General features: G+C 56.1%; 1 protein-coding gene across 1 annotated transcript; it reads left to right on the top strand.

Moving 5' to 3' along the window:
- The first annotated feature begins 1,347 nt into the window (after nt 1–1,347).
- On the top strand, nt 1,348–20,978 carry FURIN (furin, paired basic amino acid cleaving enzyme). The gene is made up of 16 exons (XM_083710761.1): nt 1,348–2,040; nt 5,603–5,937; nt 10,348–10,446; nt 11,452–11,547; nt 13,220–13,348; nt 13,848–13,924; nt 14,290–14,378; nt 15,099–15,271; nt 15,400–15,612; nt 15,711–15,811; nt 15,933–16,036; nt 16,140–16,257; nt 17,066–17,245; nt 17,332–17,456; nt 18,371–18,487; nt 19,288–20,978. The coding sequence occupies exons 2-16, from the start codon at nt 5,758–5,760 to the stop codon at nt 19,830–19,832; spliced, it is 2,346 nt and encodes a 781-aa protein (XP_083566887.1). The 5' UTR covers nt 1,348–2,040; nt 5,603–5,757; the 3' UTR covers nt 19,833–20,978.
- Nucleotides 20,979–21,375: the final 397 nt, after the last annotated feature.

Below are 21,375 nucleotides of genomic sequence, written 5' to 3'. Positions count from 1 at the left end.
AAGAATGCAAACCTTTCCAATGTTGAAATAGCTCCCAGTGAGTTTCTGAGCCAATTCAAAGGGCTCTTTAAACCCTGACATGTCTTATCTGAACCCAGTCATTTGTTGGACCACCTTTACCTGTATCAATCCATCCGCCCACTGAGTTGGGCACCTGAGGCCTTTCCCTGGGTGCCTCCACCACCCAAAATGTGGCAGATGGCAACAGGGAAGAGCCTTTTCTGTGGCGGCTTCTCACTTTGGTAGACCCTCCCCATGGTGGTCCACATGGATACCTCATTGCTGTCTTTTAGAGAACTGGCAAAAGCGTGTTGGTTTTCCTAGACTGCTACAACATTAACATATATTGTAAAAGCATGGTGCAACAAATGCAAAATACAGTACATACAGCAGATCAACCAAAACAGCATCACAACTCCAGTTAAGAACACTGATAGGATCCGATTCTCATTTGAGCTGGCATATTGGAGGTGGCAGAAGTGTTTGATTTTACCATTTATTTAAACTAACAGTTGTTTTTTTCAGTTTGTTGAATTATTTTGGTGTTTTACTTTCTAATGTTTTATTTAAATTGTGCTTTTTGATTCTTACTAGTCCCTTAGAATTCTAGGAATGCTGAAGATGCAGGATATAAATTATGGACATAAACTAAGCCTAGGACTGCAGCCACCTTCATTTTCTCAGGCCTGCCAGTTTTGCAAGGGAGGAGGGCTAGGATCCTTTGGCCCCCTTCCTTTGAGCACAACAGGACTAGCACTGACTCCCAGCAGAAACCAGCTCTCTGCTCTGTGCCACTTTCCGCTTAGAACTCTGTGCTTTGCTTCTGGACATCACATTTTAGGCCACAAACGTATGTGAGGGGGTGCCTGATGAGACCGCCACCCTCCAGCATCTCTGGAGCATCTCTCTGCTTGCCCACCCGTGGGGGGCGGCCATAACAAGGGGGGCTCCCTCGTGCTGGCAGCTCTAGAAGTGCCAACTAGGCACAAATTAACTGTTGCCACTTCAAACTAGAAAACCCACGGAGGTCTGAAAGTTAACAAAAAGGTGGAGCCATGAGAAGTGCAATTGAGCTTCCCCGTCCCACCCATCTGATTTCTGGTTGAAGGAAGACGAACCACAGGGGACCGGATGGGGAAGGAACGGGCATCTACCTGCCAAGGGAGGGAGAGGAAAGAAGGTTCACCTGCTGGGCTAGATGCGGGTCTGATCTGACACAGCAGGGCTCGTCTGACGTTTCTGGGGGGATAAGCGAGCCCAGGGCAGCCAAGTTGTTTTGGCACAAGCACTTCGTCATCTCCCTGGCAGTAAAAGCATAAAAGTAACAAACAACTGCCCTCGCAGGGCACACAAAATCGGCGGCCGAGGCCGGCGCTGCTGCTGCTGCTGCGCAGGATTCCGGTGACCTGCTCGGGAGGCCAGTTGCTCAGCGCTCCGGAGAGGACCGCTCACTCGCTTCATGCACGGGAAGCGTTCGGGCCAAGCCCGGGAGCCGCGGTCAGGCCAGGCCAAGCAAGGCGAAGAGCCGCAGCCTTGGCACAGGCGAAGGGCCGGCCTTGGAATTGCCGTGGCTGCTGACAGATGGGGCGGCCCAAAGGCGCTTCCAGGTTCCTTTTCTCGGCTCGTCCGCCCGCTCGGGGGGCGCTTCCTCCTTTCGGGCAAGCGGGCAGGGGGCCCAAAGAAGGCCCGCCTCTCCTGCTCGCTGCTGCAGTCGGGAGTGACGGCATCCGGGGGCGCCCGCCCGCTTCCCTGCCTGCCTTTTCGCCTGCGCTCTCGGTGCCCCTCGTCGGGAGGAGGAGCCGTGGAGGGCCGCCCCCTCTCCGGTCCGTCCGGCGGTTCCTGGGAGTAAACAAGCGCTGCGCCTCCGCCTCCTGCTGCTGCCCGCGGGGCGGGGGCTCCTCCGGGCTGGGCTTCCCGGTCCTTCCCTCCCGTCTAGGTGACGCTGCTCCTGCCGCCGCCCATAAAGGGGCCAGACGGGGCGGGCGGGCGCTGCCAGACGCAGGAGCCCTTCGGAGGAGAGGAACAGCCGGCGGCGGCCCGGTAAGGCAGCGGCCGGTGTTTCGGGCAGGGGCCTGGGGTGGGGGAAGCGAGCTATCTAGCAGTCGGTTCGTCCGCCCTGTTGTTGCTGCTGCCCGTCCCCCTGGAGGCGACGGGACGGGGTTTTTCTCGCTCGACCCGCCTGGGCCCTTCCCGAGGGAAGCTTCCCCGACGGCCCTGACTGGAGAAGGGCTCGGCCAGGTCTTTCCCCACGGCGCGGCCGTGACGCTTGAAGCCGAGTAGTCTGAGGTCCCCGGGAGGCGGCGCAGGTGGCGCTTGGCCCTTGCCGGCCTCCCCGAGCAATGCCCACTCGAGGCATGGCACATTCCCCAGGCCGTCTTCAGCCGGGCCTGTCGGCGGCAGGAACCCCCAAGGGCAACCTCCCCTCTTTGGCGTGGCTTGTTTTCCTCCCTCGCCGTCTCCTCCGGCTTTCCGTCTTTAACCGCGGCGAGGGGAGGCGTGAGTCACCCTGCCTGCCAGACAAGCCTGGGCGGCCAGCTGCGCTGCGCTGGGGGGCCAGGCAGAAGTCGGCGTGGACGTGGCCTTCCCGACGGAAGCGACGGCTCGGCTGCCCCGAGAAAGTTCCCCCGGACCACTTCCCCACCCCCTATGAAACGGGAGAAGGGTCCCACGGATTGGACCCCCATTTAATAAGCAGAGAGAAGTGGGTTGCCAATATCTTGGGGTACCATACGGGGGACCTGGCTACTCTGGAGTTGTCCTAGGGTGGGAGGGTGGGATACAAGGCCACCGCTTAGCTTCCACCGGGAAGGTGGCGATGGCGGCTGCCGGCTGAGCTGGCAAGGCTGACTGCTTTCTGTCCAGCTGCACTGTCCTCCCGCTTCTAAGGAAATGAGTCGATGCTGTCATAGTCCTCGTCACTTCTGGGTGCTCTTTTCCCCAGCCCTTCCCTCTGTAGGTGTGCTGTCGCAAGAGCGCCTGGATTCTGCCTGCTTGCAGTCTCCCTGGGGCTAGAAGGCTCAGCTGATGTTCCAGGGGCAAGCTGGTGTGTGTGGGTCTGTGTCTTCAGGGGAATCAGAGTGTGCTGGAGGCTGAGGCGGGAGTGGGAGGGATTTAGCCAGGTGTACCTGAGTCTGCCTGGAGAAGCTCTCCAACTGGCTCTGGAGGGAAGATGTCAACCGTTCTCCCACCCCGGTGCTCTTTCTTCAGCTGCCTGTGGACACAGCGTGGTTGTTGGGCCTCTGGTTTTCTGCCCAGTTTGTTGCTGTGCCCAAAGAGGTCACAGGATGAAAGTCCCTAAGCCACTTTCTCTCTGGGTCATGGTATGAGGCTTTGGCCTCAACAGTTACTTACAAACTTCTTGTTAAGACCGTTTTCATGGAAGACAATTTTACTCGGCTACAAGTGATCGCCAAAGAAGATGAGGCTTTTGTGGTGTGTCATGAGTTTGGGTTTGCATACCTCTAAGGGTTAACTCCCTTCCCTTCCTGCTGTAAAAGACACTCTTCTGCTGCCTTGTTGCCTGGGGATGGAAACTCCTCTGGTTTTCCATTCAGACAGACTCTTCCATCTCCTCCTGCCTGGCCTGGCATGCAGCTGCCACTACCTCTCCTCTTTATGGCATTTCAAAACTTCCTGGCATTGAACCACAGGAGCTGCTTCTGTTCCCCTATCCCTCTGGGCCCCTCAGTTAAAGGAATAAGCTTGTTCCCATAGAGTGACGCATGCAGGGCAACATCTGTGTCCCTCCTCTTAGCCATATGGGAGTTGTTTAGCAGTGTCTTGAGGGCCCCTCGTTTTGCAGCATTGTCTCAATGAACAAGTGTTATTGTCAGGATTTTAGAAGTGGCAGAGCGGCCCTGGCCACAGACCGACCTAGAAAGGCCAGGTCATAAAAGGACCCAGGAGCACAGCTGATGGCACTGGGTGTATGTGTTAGGAACTGGGTGCCATCTGCGGGGAGCGGCCAAGCCTGCTTGAGACTGTGATCTCAGGGGACTGGATTCTCCTTCAGGGGCAGACCAGCTGCTGTGCCTGAAGAATCTCCTGGGTTCAGTTCCCAGCAGCATCTCCAAGGAATAGAAGCAGGTGGCCAGTGCTGTTGGGAAAGACCATCCTCTGTGCCTGAGACCCTGCCCATTGGAGGAAGCCATATTGAGCTAGGCGAACCAAAGGCTTGACTCTGGTGGTGGCAGCAGCTTCATAACTGGTAGTAGGGAAGCTCACCTCTGATCCGTCCCACCTTGGGTCACTTCTGGTCATGTATAGGTTGGGTGACATGGAAGAGAGGAGACTCTGGCCTTGCAGAGAGCAAATGATCCTTCAGGTTCTGTTCCAAAGTCTAAGTTCCTTATTGCTAAGCCAACAATGGAGTGCTTTGTAGTCTCTGTCTGCTGCATGGCTGGCCTCACAGTGGTCCTGAGTCCCAGGTTCTTCTTGTTCCTCCGCCCACCTACCCTCTATCAAGTGTGCCTTTTTGATATTCCCCTGCTTTCTGTGTCCCTGGGAGGTGAGTGGAGCAATTTGCGTTCTGCCTGCCTTGGTGCAGAAGGTTGACAGAGCAGCATAGGGAGGTGGAACTGGGGTGACAGCCCAGGGCTAGATAGAGCTTTGAGTTTCCCCAAGTGTTGCAGGAGGGATTCTGAGGAGGTAATTTGTGGGCCTTGTTGGTCCCTGCCCATCTCTGCAAACTTGTTGACCCCTGTTTATCTTGTGTCTCCATAAGCCCCACCTCTGCCTTCCCAGTAGCTTTCCAAAGAAGTGTGGGAAATGCGGAACTGCAAATTTCCACATTCTGCAAGTATCTGCTTAAGATATTTTATACCCCTTCAATTAAAAATAATCATCCCAGGACAGTTCACAGTTGCCGATAACCATATGCAAATACAGTTTGCCAAAGTCTAATTGCACATTCTTCGCCCCCTCATAGAATTCCAGAGCCTCTGTTTGAGGAGGGTTTAAGCTGCCTCAGCAATGGGTGTGGGGGGCTGATCCCTTCTTGGCTGCTCAAGAACCCGAGTCAGAGCCTCCCGGCCTTGAAACTTTCCCTAAAACGTCTTTTGAGCCAAGCGTGGCTTCCTTGGGTCACTCCCAGGTAGTTCAGCTGCAGCCCAGCCCCTCTCTTCGCTCAAGGCCTGTGAAGTAGGCAGGGGAGCTCTTTTTGTCAGTTTGCCCCCGGGGCCAGCCTGGCCCAGGAGCCTCCCACTGGAGTTTTCAGCCCTGCTAGGCCACCCAAGTGGATGAGTGCCTGTTTGGCCAAAAGAGCCCTGGACATTCCCCGCCCCTCCTGAACAAGCAGCCTCTTCAGCTCTTGGGAGCAGGGCCCTTTTCCTGGGGAGGGTTAAGGGAGGGGAGGAGGAGGAGGCACCTGATGGTCATTGGGGGGCAAAGAGCTCTGGGAAGGGATCTCAGCATGCTGGGTGCAGGAACAGCTTACTTGCCACACTTCTCTGCATTCTGGGGTGTGGGACAGACCTTTGGGGTGGTGGCACATCAAGCCTGTGCTGAGGTGCCCATGAGCAGGTCTGTGTGTGGCTCCTCCTCATCATCCTGGCCTTTTGCTAGTCTCTGTCCAGGATCTGAATCTCTCCTTTTCTCTCCCCAGGTGCTGCACAGGTGACACCCTCGAGGTTTGCCTCCTGCTCTCCCTCTCCTGACCGCTAGCCCTGATGGTGCCTCGGACTGACTGGGGCCTTGCTGGGCGGCAGAGTGAGGGCCTGCTTTGAGGTGCTCCCTGGGCTCCCCCCTTTCCCGGCTTTCATGGATCTGAGGCCACCCAGGCTGCTGTTGTTGTGGACTCTGATTGGGGCCCTAGCTCTCCTGGCCAGAGAAGTGCTTGGCCAGCACGTCTACACCAACACCTGGGCCGTCCTAGTCCCTGCTGGGCCACAGGAAGCGGAGCGGCTGGCCAAGAAGCATGGATTCCTCAACTTGGGCCCGGTGAGTGATGCCTGAAGGGAAGCTGAAATGGGCTAAGGGAGGGAGGGAGCAGCCCTTGAAGGAGTAAAGAAGGCTTGGAAGGAGTAAAGAAGAAGGCCAGGTGTGGTGCTCCTGCCTTTAGAAGGGAGATATTTAAGCCATGAAACAAATGCTGAAGCTAAGAGCCTTGCTGGGTTTGAGGCAGATCTGCTGCTCTCCTCATTGCAGGGGTCTGGGGGAGGGGCTCTTTTCCATGCATGGAGGCACTGAGAGGTGCTAACAATAGAGGCAGGGTGCTTGGCTGTGGTGGGCGAGCTGGAAACTCCACCTGGGAAAGTCTGTTGGGTGTTCAGAGCTAGCTGAGATTGGGATGAGGAACCAATGTTTGCCCAGGTGGGATTGGCCAGCGACTATGGTGTCATATGACTGGTTTTCCTTCTCCTACAGCCTATAGTTCAATTTGCTTTCAGGAGTTGCATTGAGTTTTTTGTAGGCCTTTGGCAGAATATTTTCATGTGCTCTGCAGTGGAGCTGGCTGTCTTGGGTGGGAGGTGTTGCTTGATGTGCTGAAGGTAGAATGTGGCTCCAGTGGCAGCAGGCTGCTCTACCTTTTTCCTTGTCCTTTCTAGTTGAATGTGCTTCAGTTAAACTCCCTACAGGTGGAAAGGTGACGTTTGTGCGCCTTACAAAAGGGCATTTGTTGCTGCCTCTTGAAAAGTGACTTTTTGCGGGTGGCTGGTTGGCTCTCTTTGCCCCAGGAGCCTCGTATCTTGGAGGTGGTGGTGGGCCCAGCTGCCCTGTGTTGATGCACGACTAATGCAAGCTTTGCTTGGCATCAGGCATGGAGTTGCCAGTTGCATCATCTTCTGGGCAGATTTGGAAAGGTCAAAAGCACAGCCTGCCCCCTGAGGCTGTTTGCACTTCACCTGCATGTGGGATCGGACACTGTGTGCCCTGGGGCTGTTTGCCTACCTTGAGGCACCCCTTGTTCTCATCCGGTGGGATTTCATGCCACGCTGTTTGCTGCCCTGCAACTCTTAAATCATTTCACACTTGACTGGAGTGGGAAGACGTGGCATTGACCAGCATTGACAAAGCATATGAGATTGAACGGGGCTGATGAGCTTCACTGAAGCCCACCTAAGGCAGGGCTGACTGCAGGGTGGGACTGGCACTCAGGATGGATTGGATCTCTTGCTCCAGGGGGAGATGAGTCCAGCTCTTTTGGGGCTGGCTCTGTTGAAAGCACTTGACATGTTGACAGGGAGGTGCAGCACCCCATTCCCACTTCCTCTCCTGTTCATATGGCTGCCTTAGAGGGAGACTCAGAGGCTTCCTCACTTGCTGAGCTCACCAGCTGCTTTAGGGCTCACCCAGACTTCCTTCTGCACCACACTTTCCTGCCACAGGCCTGCACTTTCTAGGTCCGTGTCCAAGTGATTTTATATATATGTGTTGCCGCTACCCTTGGAAAAACCGCTGAATTGGAGCAAAAGGGAATCCGTGGAAAAACTGATTACCATTTGTTCCAATTCAGCAGTAAACAGTGGGTTTTCCCAGGGGAAGCGGTGAAACACACTCAAAAAACCACATGGACCTAGAAAGTGTGGACCTGTGCCTAGAAAACATGGCACAGTCTTGATGAGCCCTGACTCCAGAGTGAAGCTTGGTTGGGGGGCAGGACAGGGGCTTGGCCTGCTAGAGCATCTTCGGGGGACAAAACAAGCTGTTTCTTTGGAGCTAAGAACGTAAGAAGAACATGCTGGATCAAGCCAAATGGGGCCCATCTATTTCAGTTTTCTGTTCTCGCAGTGAACAGTGAACGTCCTGCAATCAGGTGCCCCTTCTGGGAAACTTGCAAGCAGGACCTGAGCACAAGGGCAACTCTCTCCTCCTGTGGTTTCCAACTGTGGAGGCAGAGCATAGCCATCCTGCTTGTAGTCATTGATTTCCCTCTCCTCCTTGAATTTGCCCAATCCTTTTTTAAAGCCATCCAAGTTGATGGCCATCACTGCATCTTGTGGCTATGAGTTCCATAGTTAAATTTCGTGAAGAATGACTTTATCAGTCTTGAACCTTCCAACAGTCAGCTTTATTGGATGTCCATGCATGAGTTCTAGTGTTGAGAAGGGAGCAAAACTTGCTCTACCCACTTTCCCCCACGCTATGCACAGCTTTTATAAACTTCTATCACACTTTGGTCTTCTTCCTCGCATGAGGATCAATCCAGGCTGCTTGCCATTTGCCAGCTCCTGGTTGCAATTGCCCCTTCACCACTTCCTCCCTCGCCAACTCAAGGCCTCCACCGCCCAGGCTATGAGAGCCAGGCACTCTAACCTTGCACATGTGGTAACAACCTTTCCCTGCTGCGATTTCTGGGGGTTGAACTATCCCTTGGAGCTGGATGTGGGTGCTGGCGGATGACATGGCAACAGAGTCTTCCGTTCCGGGTGCTGAGCTTCTGCAGAGAATCCTGCCCTTCCAGTCCTGGTCAGATCCTGAGAGCCCAGTGAGGGGAGGTGCTGTGCAGCAGACTGGAGCTCAGGCTCAGTTGGGCTGGGGTGGAGGGGTCGAATACTCTGCAGAAGACCCAAGACCCCTGGGGCAGGGGCACATGGAGGAGGTAGTTATGCAGAAGTGGGCTCTCTCTGTCACTGGGCCTTTGATTCTGGAGGCAGGAAAGAAGCTGTTCAGTGAAATTCCTTTTGTTCATCTGTGAGGAATGTTTTGCCCCTGGCACAACTGGAATGGACCAGGGCTCAGTCCTGCACAGCCTAAGGTCCAGGACTGGAGCTAAGGAGTGGGGTGTCAGTCCTCTGTGGGTCATGCTTCTTCCTTCCTGCCCTGGCCTGTGCTGCTGTACCCCCTAAGTGCCCGTTGTGGCTCCTGGCTCCTTCCTAGGGCAGGCTGAGCAGGTTTGTGGTGCTGGCACCTGCGGGCAGCAGCCAAGGCAAGAGGCCCTGCGAAGGGGAATCCTGTTTGTTTGGGGGAAAATAGGGCAGGGAGCCAGGGCCTGGTGCACAGCCAGGCGTGGGGCAGGCAACAACTAGCTTGGGGTTCTGAGGCACTCCCAGGAAGAAGGCAAAGGGATCTGGGAAGAGGGGAGTCCCTTCCTTGAAGACCTGGGGCCGGCCCCAGCTGCCCAGTTGAGGGCTTGTGCTGCATTCAGCAAGGGGCTGGGGGACCAGAAGAGCCTCTCCTTGCTAAGGCTGGAGCCCCCAGGGAGGGGCACCTCCCTCTCCTCTCTGCCTGGCAGTGACGTTCTGTCTGCGAATTGCCCCCACCGCTGGCACAGTGCCAATTCTCGGGGCAGGAGCTGGTGTCCCCTTACACTTAAGCCCCTGTTTCCATGGCAAAATGCCCTGCAATTCTCTTCAGCTGTCTTCTGGGGAGGGGGGAATTGCATGTCCCCTTTTTTTGCAATTGAACATTGGGAGTGGAGGCTTCAGCCCCTGGAATGTACAGGCTGAAAGTGTCCTGGGAGGAGGCTCTGGTGAAGGGGTCTGTTGGGGCCAGTGGCTGCTGTTGGGCTGTGGACGCTGATAAATACTCCTGTACCCGTCTTTCTCCAGGCAGAGACAATTCCACGGTGGTCGTGGAGTTCCCTCTTTTCATCCTCACAGCAACCTTGTGAGGTTGGCTAGGCTAAAAGGGACTTCCCCTGTGAGCCTTGCAACCAAGAAGAGAATAGGGCAAGAGGGGTCAACCACAACTGCTGTGGGACCTCCATGCCTGCTTCCTTCCTTCCCTTGAGCTTCCTCTTCGCAGAGGGCAATCCTTTTGACCTGCCAGCATACCCTATCCTCCTGCCTTTGCCTTCAGTGGTGGTCTGTGCCCTGCTAAGAGTGTGGGTGCGGGAAATGAGAGGGGACATTCAGAAATTGTCGCCTGGGAGGCTGCACACTGGACGCTGGAAGGGAGTAGGAGCCCGTCGCTGGCAAGGCTTAGGTGGGGATCCCTCAAGTGTCCGCTTGGCATAGCTCTCCCCACCCCCATGCCATCTCTAGGGAGGCCAGCAAGCTGCCCTTTTCCTCCCTCCTCCTCTCTGCCACTTGGGCCCAGCGCCACGAGGTCACTTGAGGAGCTGCTGCTCTCGCCCTGCCCTTCTTTTGAGGGGTTTGTTTAAAGATTAGAGATTTACATCAGAATCTTCTTAGCATCTTAGCCAGGCCCTGCAGGCAGCATGTGGGGAAGGAGCAGGAGCCAGCTGGTGGCCCTCATGGGGATGAGCGGTGGGGAGAGGAGCTCCTGGATTTGGCCTCTCCTCCCTCCCTTCCATGTAACTGGGTGCCAGCATGTGGGGCTATACTGGCCCATGGGGAGCCTCCCCTGGATGGGACCTCTGCCTTGTGCTATCACGGGCTGCCCTGCTTGGACCGACACATGGGAGATTTTTTGTCTCATTCATTCCTCCTTTCTCCCCCACCCTAGATCGTTGGAGACTATTACCACTTCCATCACCGAGGGGTGGCCAAGCGTTCCCTCTCCCCACACCGGTCCCACCACAGCTATCTGGGCAGAGAGCCACAGGTGAGTCCATAGAAACAGGGAACCTGTTGCAAGTGAGAGGCAGTCACCATGGGGGTGCTACAGAGCACAGAAGCCCTGGTTCTGCTCAATGCAGGCCTGATGCGCTGTAGGGCTTTGGCGCCCACTTCTCCTGGAGACAGCTGGGGTTGGCTCCTGCTTGAGGCTTTTGGCTGAGCTCTCACAGTGGAGAGAGCAGAGGGGTTTTCTGCCTCCAGCTTGCCTCAACTGGGCACTTTTGTGCTCTGCACATGGCCTGGGGCCGGTTCTGGGATAGGCTGTGGAGGGTGTCTAATCAGGCTGGTTTTAAACCAGATGGGCCTGATATCCTGGTTCCATTTTGGGCTGCAGAAGAAAGCCCAGAGGATTAGCAATCTGTCTGGGCCACCGCCTCCCCTGCAATTCTGGCTCTTCATTACCCATCCCTTCCTCCAAGGTGTCTCCTGCCACATCACCTTTACAACAATCCTGGGAGGCAGGCTGGGCAATACAGCAACTGGCTCAAGGCCAGCCAGTGAGCCTCATGCCTGGGGATGTGAACTGAATCCTAGCCTGACACTGCAATAACTGCAATGGCACTACATTGCTGCCAGTCAGTGCAGACGACATAGAGCTAGGTGGGCCACTGGCCTGACCTGGTCCAAGAAAGAGATGAGAGGGTGAAGCCCACCCTGCCAGGCATTTTGGTGGCTGCCTGAGTCCTTCTGGTCTCCCTATGCGTGGCAATAGGGGAAGGGATGGGTCCCCTCCACATTTGGCCAAGGATGTCCCTGGCTTGACTGACCCTGGTCCTCCTGGGAGTTGTGGGCTTTGAGAGTCCACTTTGTGTGTGGCTGAACTGAGCTGCACCCCTGCAGGTGCCAGGATCTTTCCACAAAGCATCCTGTCATTCTTGCCAGCAACTGTGCCCCCGCCAGCCACCTCCATGGGGACCTGGTTGCTCCTTGCACCCAAGGGTTCACTTGGGAGGCTGCCCTTCAGTGCCTTTTCTGCCTTTTACCTCCTCAGGTGCACTGGCTGGAGCAGCAGGTGTCCAAGCGCCGGACAAAGCGGGACACCTTCCTGGAGCCCTCAGACCCCAAGTTCCCTCAGCAGTGGTACCTGGTAAGTGGGAAGGGGGGGCGTGATGATGAAGGGAAGCAGAAGCCACCAGGCAACAGGCACTGGATTCTGCCCTCCCCAGGGCTGCTGCCAGCCATGCCCTTCCACCCACATGGTGGTTGGGCAAGGGCGCCCTGATGTGACTGCTAATCCCCTCCCACAGAGTTAATCACTCCCTCCCTGCCTGGAGGATTAGTGGCAGCCTGGGAACAAAGCCCCCTCCATGACTGAGCTCACAGGAGCTGCCACCGCCCCGGAACAGAATCTGCCCCAGCCCTTGGACTGCCAGGAAGTCCCAGAGGCCACTGAGGGGCACCATCCGGATCCTGTCCTAAAGAATGGGGCAACATCATTGCTGTTGTTGTTGCTAATTTATATATTACCTGCTCTTCACCCTAAGGTCCCAGGTCATAGCATTAAAAACAATACAGGCAACTCTCAATTTACATGTGTTCAGCAGGACTGCACATGCATGCATTGCACCAAACCTGGAAGTGACTTTTAAAACAGCAAAGATGGGCCCTGAGAGAGCCCAGAAACAGTGCCCAGGAATCCCAGAAGCCTTTGCAAGTGCAATCCCACAAGCCTAAAGCACTGACCTTTGAGGCCTGTGGAGGGTTTGAATTTGAGAAAGGAGGTTTGGAGGGAGTGATTGTGGTGGATTTTGATGGTCTGGTAAGTGGTGCTGGTTTTTCAAGGGTTTCCATAGATTTAAAGCAGTGTTTCCCAAACTTGGGTCTCCAGCTGTTTTTTCAGACTACAATTCCCATCATCCGTAACCACTGGCCTAGCTAGCTAGGGATGATGGGAGTTGTAGTCCAAAAACAGATGGAGACCCAAGTGTGGGAAACACTGGTTTAGAGGGGGTTTGCAGGCATTTCCAATGGTGTTTCAAGTATATGTGATTTCACTGATGCGGGCAGTGCCTCGGAACATAATCCCCGCGTAAATTGGGAGTTGCCTGCATTACAAATAACTTAAAACAACTTCCCACCTTAAGAGTTAGAAGGCAGAGGAAAGAGGTGTGTCTTCAGCATTCTCCAGAAGCTGTGCAATGAAAGTGCTAGGTGCACCTCTTTGTGGAGGGAGTTCCACAGCTTTTAGGGGCCACCACAGAGAAGGCTCTCTCCCAGCACGTTCTCTTTGTGCCAGTGGTTCTCCCCCAAAGCTGGGGGTCTTGCATGGTCCATTTCCAACTGGGGACTTGTCAGGCATTGAAGGAGGTGTTGCTGCAGAGCAGATTCTCCCCCATCCCTCCTCTCCACTGTAGAGTCCTCTTTGCTTAGCATATAATAGTTGGGCCAAGAGGCTGGAGCTGGCATTCTCCTGCCCCAATGAATATGTGGGGCTTGATCCTGCCACTTTCCAGGAAAACGGGAGGGGGTAGTGAAGGGAGCAGCAGCCAGCATTCCCCAATGCTCAGCTACAGATTCTTCCTTAAAGACTTAGCTGTAATTCCTGCATGGCAGGGGGTTGGACTAGATGACCCTTGGAGTCCTTTCCAACTCTGCAGTTCTATGATTCTGTGAGCCAGGCATCTGGGGTCTAGTTAGAGATGTTTTCCTCCACCCCACCCCCTGTGTGACGAAACATGACTCTGTAGCCTTTAGAGTTGCCCTACTGGCTGTGCTGACTGGCCTTCTGTTCCCCCCACCTTTCTCCCTTTGCCCTCCAGTCCAGTGGGAACCAGCGAGACCTGAATGTGCGGGAGGCCTGGCAGCAGGGCTACACGGGGCGTGGCATCGTGATCTCCATCTTGGACGACGGCATTGAGAAGAACCACCCGGATCTGGAGGCCAACTACGTGAGTGGGATGTGAGCGGGCTCCATTGGCACATGCCGTGCCCACTTTGTAGGGCTGGTAGAAGGGGCCGCAAGTCTTCCAGAGACAACCCCCTCCCACCCAAGCTGAGGCCACTTTTGCACGCAAGCTGAGGGAAGCTTTGTAGCAGTAACAAAACCCCAGAGTCCTTCTGAGTCCCATCAAGCCCTGCCTGTGAACAATACTCTGACGGAATAAGCTCAAGCAAATTCAGCCTCTGGTTGTGGCCACCCGCAGCACCGCTTTGCATCACACGTGGAACAGTGGTCCTTTCTGGACTCTTGGGGTCACAACTGGAGCTTTTGGAACTGGGAGTTTACTGCTGGTGCAGAAAACATGATTGTGGGGAGGCCAATTCCAGCGGGGAAAGAGGTGATCCTGGGCTCTTTTGTTGTTATTCCTGCATTGCAGGTGGTTGGACTAGAGGGATCCCCCTGGATCCCTCCCAACTCTACAGTACTGTAATTCTTTCTTCCTTCAGGATCCTGCCGCCAGCTTTGATGTGAACGATCAGGATTCAGACCCTCAGCCACGTTACACCCAAATGAATGACAACAGGTGGGGAGCCTTTCCGGAGGGAGGTTGGGTAGGGATGGGAGTTATTGGGCAGGGAAAGAGGAACACCAGTTCTGCTCAGTCCTGGAAGCTCGGTCACTGGGGACACGTGGGCTGGGAATGGCACTGTGTAGAAGGAAAAGTGGATGGAGCTTCCTACCCCCTGGGAATGCTGCTCTTCCCCCCTCTGTCCCCCTCCCTGCCTTTGCCCATTTGAACCCTGACTGTTGCTCAGCTGCACTGAGAGGGAGAGAAGTTTGGGGCAGGTTTGCTTGTCCCCTCCTCCCTGTTTTCTCCCCATTCTAATGTATGGCCGCCAGTCCCTCCCCACCCAGCTCAAGTCAGACCCCCCTCTCTCCTTCTTACAGGCATGGTACTCGGTGTGCAGGCGAAGTAGCTGCCGTGGCAAACAATGGCATCTGTGGTGTAGGTGTTGCTTACAACGCCAAGATCGGAGGTGAGGAGGGCATCATCTCCGCCTTGGGCTCTGCTCCTCATCCAGCTTCTCACACTGGGTTAGCTGCCCAGAGGGGGCCTAAAATCATAAATTGTAGAGTTGGAAGGGACCCCGAGAGTCATCTAATCCAACCCTCCTGCAAAGCAATAATAATAATAATAATAATAATAATAATAATAATAATAATAATAATAATAATTTATTATTTATACCCCACCAATCTGGCTGAGTTTCCCCAGCCACTCTGGGCGGCTCCCAATCAAGTGTTAAAAACAATACAGCATTAGATATTAAAAACTTCCCTAAACAGAGCTGCCTTCAGATGTCTTTTAAAGGAACAGGAGGTCGTTCCCCTGTCAAACAGCTCTTATAGTCTCCTTTCTTGTCATTTGGATCCATTAGTTTGGGTCCTACACTCTGGAGCATCACAAAATAAGCTTGCTCCATCCTCCATGTGGCAGCCCTTCAGATATTTGAAGGTGGCTCTCATATCACCCCCTTCTCCAGGTGAAACATACCTAACTCTTTCCACCGTTCCCCATAAGGCTTGGCTTCCAGACCCTTGATCATCTTGGTCACCCTCTTAAGCACCTCTTCCAACTTGTCAATACCCTCCTTAAACTGTGGTGCCCAGAATTGGGCACAGGAGCCCAAGTGGGGCCTTGCCAAGGCTGACCAGAGCAGTGCCATTAGTGATGTCCATCTGTACCATCGTCTTAGGTGTCCGCATGCTGGATGGAGAGGTGACGGATGCTGTGGAGGCCCGTTCCCTGGGCCTCAACCCCAACCACATCCACATCTACAGCGCCAGTTGGGGCCCCGAGGACGACGGCAAGACGGTGGATGGCCCGGCCCGCTTGGCTGAAGAGGCCTTCTACCGGGGCGTCAGCCAGGTGAGCCTGTGGTCTGCAGCCAGTGGAGGAGGAAGGGTGGCCCTTGGGGTGAAATTGGGCTGCTGCCAAGCCTCCCACCTCCACCCCTAGTCTTGCCTCTGCCTGACTTGGTCCCCACCCCACCCCAGGGCCGCAACGGGCTGGGCTCCATCTTCGTCTGGGCTTCTGGGAATGGCGGGCGCGAGCACGACAGCTGCAACTGCGACGGCTACACCAACAGCATCTACACCCTCTCGATCAGCAGCACCACCCAGTACGGGAACGTGCCCTGGTACAGCGAGGCTTGCTCCTCCACCCTTGCCACCACCTACAGCAGCGGCAGCCAGAACGAGAAGCAGATTGTGAGTCTCCATTGAGCCTGACGGGGGCTTGGGGTTTGGGTGCAGGCTTTGGGTCACCACCTGGCAATCACCCTGTGCCTCCTCCTCCTTCTCCCCAGGTGACTACAGACCTGAGGCAGAAGTGCACCGAGTCCCACACGGGCACCTCCGCCTCTGCCCCATTGGCGGCTGGGATCATTGCCCTGGTGCTGGAAGCAAAGTAAGGGGGCCGGGAGGGAGGGGAGAAGGGCTTGTGGGGGGGCTGCTTTGGTCCCTGACGGAGATGAGGGGTTCGGCACCCTTGCCCTCTCCGGTGAGACACGGCTGCTCCTTCTCCACAGCAAGAACCTGACCTGGCGCGATATGCAGCACCTGGTTGTGCAGACCTCCAAGCCCGCCCACCTCAACACCAACGACTGGGCCACCAACGGGGTGGGACGCAAAGGTAAGCAGGCGCCTGCCAAGGACATGCCACTCTGGGGTGGTGGCAGGCTGCAGGGGCAGGTCCTGAGCCTCTCACACACCCTTCTTCCTCCCTCTGCTTGCAGTCAGCCACTCGTACGGCTATGGACTCCTGGACGCCGGCGCCATGGTGACTCTGGCCAGGAACTGGACCTCGGTGGGACCTCAGCGGAAGTGTGTCCTGGACATCCTCACCGAGCCAAAGTGCGTCCCCACAGTGGAGCGGGGAGGGGGTGGGTTTGGGGTCAGGCCCTCCTGAGGGCCAGCCTGTATGTGGAAGGAGGGGGCACCAGTTACTGAGGGTGAAACGAGCTTGGGGCACCGGGCTCCTTGAGGACTAGATTATTGCGTTGTCTGTATTTGAACATCGCACAGACAATGTGTAGAAATCCTAAGGAGCATCTGATCTGAAACGGGCAGTGGCCTAGAAATCGGGGAAGGAGAGGTGGCTGCAGCTTCCCTTGGCGTGGACTGGAACTGGCTGGAAGCGGCTGGAGAGAGAGAGGGAGGGAGTGTCCGTCCGTCCACATGAACCAGACAGAGGAGGCTTTTCAAGGACAGGACAGAGCTGCCTTTCTCCAGGGTGTTGCTGCAGCGGGGGCTGCTCCCATCTCTTGCCCTGCCCTCCAAACACCGCTGAGTGCCAAGGACCGAGCTGGAGTTTGCTTTTCAGGCTAATTCTGGATATTTTGCTGCTGGTGGACAACGCCTTGTGGTCCTGTAGTGCTGGACCTCAGGGGATCAGAGGGTGCGGGGGGTGGGGCAGGGGTGAGGCTGGGTTGGTGGTCCTTGCTAGAGCAGGCCAGCCCCAGAATTTCTGCCCACTGCAATCCTTTTTTTATCCAGAGTTCTGCCTTGCACAACCTGCCCTCTGAGGCTGCTGCTGGCTGGCAAAGCCTCCTCCGGCCAGGCTAGGGATCTCAGCTCCTGTGGAGCTTCTTGCTCAGCAGGGCTCTTGCTCCTTTCACATCCTGTTCCAGCCCTGACCATGGGTGCTTGTTGCCTCCTGCAGGGACATTGGGAAGCGCCTGGAGGTGCGGCAGAAAGTGGATGCCTGCCTGGGGAAGGCCAGCTACGTGGGGCAGCTGGAGCACGTCCAGGCCCGGCTCACCCTCTCCTACAACCGCCGGGGTGACCTAGCCATCCACCTTGTCAGTCCCATGGGAACCCGCTCCACCTTGCTGGCTGCCCGGTAAGCCCCCTGCCTTCCCTGGACCCACTCCCTTCTGGGAAGCTGCCTCTGCCCCCCAATGCCTCTCACTTCTGTCCTCTCCCCAGGCCCCACGACTACTCGGCTGACGGCTTCAATGACTGGGCCTTCATGACGACGCATTCGTGGGACGAGGACCCCACTGGCGAGTGGGTGCTGGAGATTGAGAACACCAGTGAAGCCAACAATTTTGGTAACGGGGGAGAGGCACCTACTTCTCTACGCCCAGACCCACTTGTTGTGGCAAGAAAAATATTCCAACCATCCAGTGCCCCCCTGCCCCTTGTCTCAAATCCCTCCAGTCCCCGTGACAGCCACCTGTCATTTCTCCACCCCCTCAGCTTCCTCTGCTCCTTGTCACATCAGCTGCAATTTGGTCTCCCTCCCGGGAGCGCTGCCTGACCTCCCCCCCCCTTACTGGGCCCAGCTGTGGGCATTCCCTCCCTCCCTCCCCGCCCCCCCCAACCCCAACAGCTGTTTAATTCCCTCTTGCTCTGTTTTAATTCCCTGTGACGGAAACCCCAGAAATGTGGGGGGAGGGCTTCCCCAGCTGCCATCCCTGCCTGTTTAAGAGGCTGCTGGCTGGACAGAAGGAGGGAGGGATGGGGATGCTGTACTGTGCTCCTGAATGTGGCCCCCTTCCCCACCTGTGGCCTCAGCAGCAGCGGTTCACTAACTTGGTTCCATAAGCTGATTCCCAGTGTCCCGCCCCCCTATAAAAAGCATTACTCAGAATAGCAGTTTGCACCACCCCCTTAATGGTAGATCATAACACAATAACATCCGAAACAATTAATTTCACCTTTATTCAAAATCCGATTAAAACTATTCAATTTAATTCCACAAAACAGATGACCTTGATCCAGCAATACCAGCTTTTCAGAGTCTGAAAGTCACCCCCTTGCCTCTTAGTGCCCCCCTCCCCCTGTAATCCCACCACTCAGTTTGGGAACTAGTGCTCCTCAGCGTTAGGCCCTTCTTGGGGGCTGTTGTGCAGCAGAGGGTGCCAGGCACAACTCCTTGACTGACAGGGAAGGGCTCTGGTGTGGGAGGAGGGCAGGTTGGGTGGCTCTGCCTCATCACACCTTCCTGCCCTTCCACCTGCAGGCACCCTCACCAAGTTCACACTGGTTCTGTACGGGACAGCCACCGACCCCCCCAGCCTCTCCAACCAGTTTGAGAGCAGCGGCTGCAAGACCCTGACCAGCAGCCAGGCCTGCGTGGGTAAGTTTTGTTGTATATATTTTGTTTCATTGCATCCATATCCTACCAGTTTCTCCAAGGAGCTCAAGGTGGCGCCACAGTATTTCCCTTCCAACAACAACCCTGTGAGGTCAAGAGGCAGCGAATGACCCAAGGTCACCCAGGGAACTTCACAGCTGAGCAGAGATTTGAGCCCCGGTCTCCTAGGGCATGGTCCAACCACTACACCTCCACTGGCTCCCAAACCTGCTCCACTCGAAAAGCCTATGCTGGAGCCCTGCTCTGAACAACAACAACAACAACAATTATTATTTTATTATTATTATTTATACCCCGCCCATCTGGCTGGGTTTCCCCAGCCACTTTGCCTCGCTCACAGCATATCTAAAAGCATAAGACATCAAGTGTTAAAAACCTCCCGATACAGGGCTGCCTTCTGGTGTCTTCTGAAAGTTGTGTAATTATTTATCTCCTTGTCATCTGAAGGAAGGCATTCCACAGGGAGGCCGCCACTATCAAGAAGGCCCTCTGCGGTTGCCACCAGGGTTCCTCTTTCTAGGCACTGCTCTGAGTGATTGGGGTACAGAGGGCAGCTTTCATAAGCTGTCCAATGTGTTTGGTGCAAATGGGAACCATGCCATCTTCTGCCCATGTCCCTGGGCAAAGGGGGCCCCCACAGAGGGGGCTGTGTGGACAGGAGACCCTACACCCTCTCTCCACCACACATAAGGGGCGGACCTTGCTCCTTGGCGCTGCCTGAATGCCTTTTCTTCCAGAGCTTGGAGGCCTGACCACTTCTCTTGCCCCCTCTCCCCTTGCAGTGTGCGAAGAGGGCTTCTACCTCCACCAGAAGAGCTGCCTCAAAACGTGCCCCCCTGCCTTTGCGCCGGGCACTGTGGCCCCCCCTCTGGAGAACATCCTGGAGCCCCAGCTGAGCTCCCGCCTCTGCGTGCCCTGCCACCCGTCCTGCGCCACCTGCTTGGGCCCGGAAGCCACCCAGTGTCTGTCCTGCCCGTCCCACGCCCACTACAACAGCCAGGAGCAGACGTGCTCCCACCAGACCCAGAGCAGCCGGGCCTCACCCACCCTCCTCAGGGAGGGCGTGCAGGTTGCCGGCCGCCCCTCCCGCTTGCCCGTGGTGGTGGCCATCCTGAGCTGTGCCTTCATCGTCCTGGTCTTCGTCCTGGTCTTCCTGGTGCTTCAGCTGCGCTCTGGGCTGTGCCTGCGCGGGGTCAAGGTGTATTCGCTGGAGAGCGGAGGCATCATCGCCTACAAGGGGCTGCCTTCGGACGCCTGGCATGAGGGGCCTGATGAAGAGGAGGATGGCGAGAGGACTGCCTTCATCAGAGACCAAAGCACCCTTTGATGAGCCTGCAGCCCCCCGGCGCATCAGGGGCAGGACCAGGGGCCAGAGGCTCTGCACCAGTCTGCTCTCTCACCCCCCCCCCCCCATGGCTGGGTGGGGACCTTGGACAGAGGCACTCTGCGTGTGGGCCAGGATGCTGCTGGAGGACAAGGCGTCCAGGCACCCTAGGCACTGGTTTTAACTCGCCAAAGTGATTTTTTAAAAGACTGAACCAGTTTCTCTGCCTGCCTCCGCTGTGGTTGGAGGGGCATCTGCGTGGGGCTGCCTTCCTCGCTGCTTGGGGAGGGGCAGGAAAAGCCCCTCAAGCCTTTGTCTCCAGGCAGGGGCATGGCTGAGAGTGCCCCGTCCAATGCGGGGCGGAGGGGGGGGGTTAAAGTGGCACAGGCCCCCAGCTCCGTCGCCTTCTTTCTGCCCTGCCAGCAGCAATAAGAGCCCGACTCCTCCTCTCCTGCTCCGTTCCGTGCCCTTCCCGCTGATCCGCGGAGCTTGTGCCACAGTTTGGGGCCTCTTCCTTGTGCAGCCGGCCACCTGCCTACCCATGCCTTGGTAGACTGGGAGGTGAGCTGGGCTCCTCCTCCTCTTCCCCTGCCCCCACCCTTGACAGTTGGGGCTGAGATGGACGATTGATGCCATGGGTGCGTCTCTTCAACCCAAGGTGGGCGGCTCCGCCCTCCCCCCTGCCGGAGCAGGAATTCCTCTGGGGCCACGGGGAGGGGGCCTGGGGGCGGCGGCTGCTGCTTGACCACTGAGCTGTGCCCAGCCCCTCCCTGGATCTGCCCAAAGTCACTGGAGCTTCCATCTTTCCTCATGTGCCTTGTTCCCCCTCCTCCTCTTCTTCTTCTTCCTCCTTGATGACAATCTGTTGCTGGTCCTGGGGTTGCACTGCCCGCCTCGCCTGCCTCTCTCCCTCCGGGTCTGCTCCCTGCTCTCTGCTGCTGGCGGAGGTGGAGGCTGTGCAGTTGTGGGCAGGGGAAAGAACGGGCTGCCCAGGACTCGTTTTCTATCATAACTTTTTTGGTGCACAAATAATTTCTTGTAATTTAAACAAGGAGCCAATTCCTGTGGCCAGTTTTGTTTTTTTAATTTAATGGATGTGGATATAACGCTAGAGAGATTAAAGTTTATTAAATGTTGGAACTATGCAAACTTGCTGTGTCCCGCTGTGTTCTCTAGAAAGAGCTTTTGAGTGGGTGGGTTGCAGGTGCCTGGCCACAGACACAGGCTTGCCTCACACCTCCCAGGCTGCTAACAGACCGCCTCTGGCTGATCCATATTGATTGGTTTGGGTCTCCCTGGCCACTGTCTGCTGCAGAATCAAGGAGGCCAACGTATTGCCCAGGCACAGTCCAGTCCGGATGTAAGAACCTAAGTCAGCTGCATCAGGCCAAATGGGACCCACCTAGTCCAGTGTCCTCTTCTTGTAGTCGCCAGCCAGATGCCCCAAAGGGAAACCCACAATAAGAAGTTGAGCCCTCCCCTCCTGTGACTTCCAGCGATTGGTATTCAGAAGCATTGCTGCCTCCACCTGGAGGCACAGAGCATA

The sequence above is a fragment of the Podarcis gaigeae genome, assembly GCF_964106915.1.
Source record: "Podarcis gaigeae genome assembly, chromosome: 14".
Lineage (NCBI taxonomy): Eukaryota > Metazoa > Chordata > Lepidosauria > Squamata > Lacertidae > Podarcis > Podarcis gaigeae.
This window is presented reverse-complemented; position numbering and strand designations above follow the sequence as displayed.

Coding starts and splice junctions, on each gene's coding strand:
- FURIN (XM_083710761.1), top strand. CDS start 5,758: ATGGATCTGAGGCCACCCAGGCTGCTGTTGTTGTGGACTCTGATTGGG. Junction 13,925..14,289: donor ACCCAAATGAATGACAACAG/GTGGGGAGCCTT, acceptor TCCTTCTTACAG/GCATGGTACTCGGTGTGCAG. Junction 15,812..15,932: donor GCCCTGGTGCTGGAAGCAAA/GTAAGGGGGCCG, acceptor CCTTCTCCACAG/CAAGAACCTGACCTGGCGCG.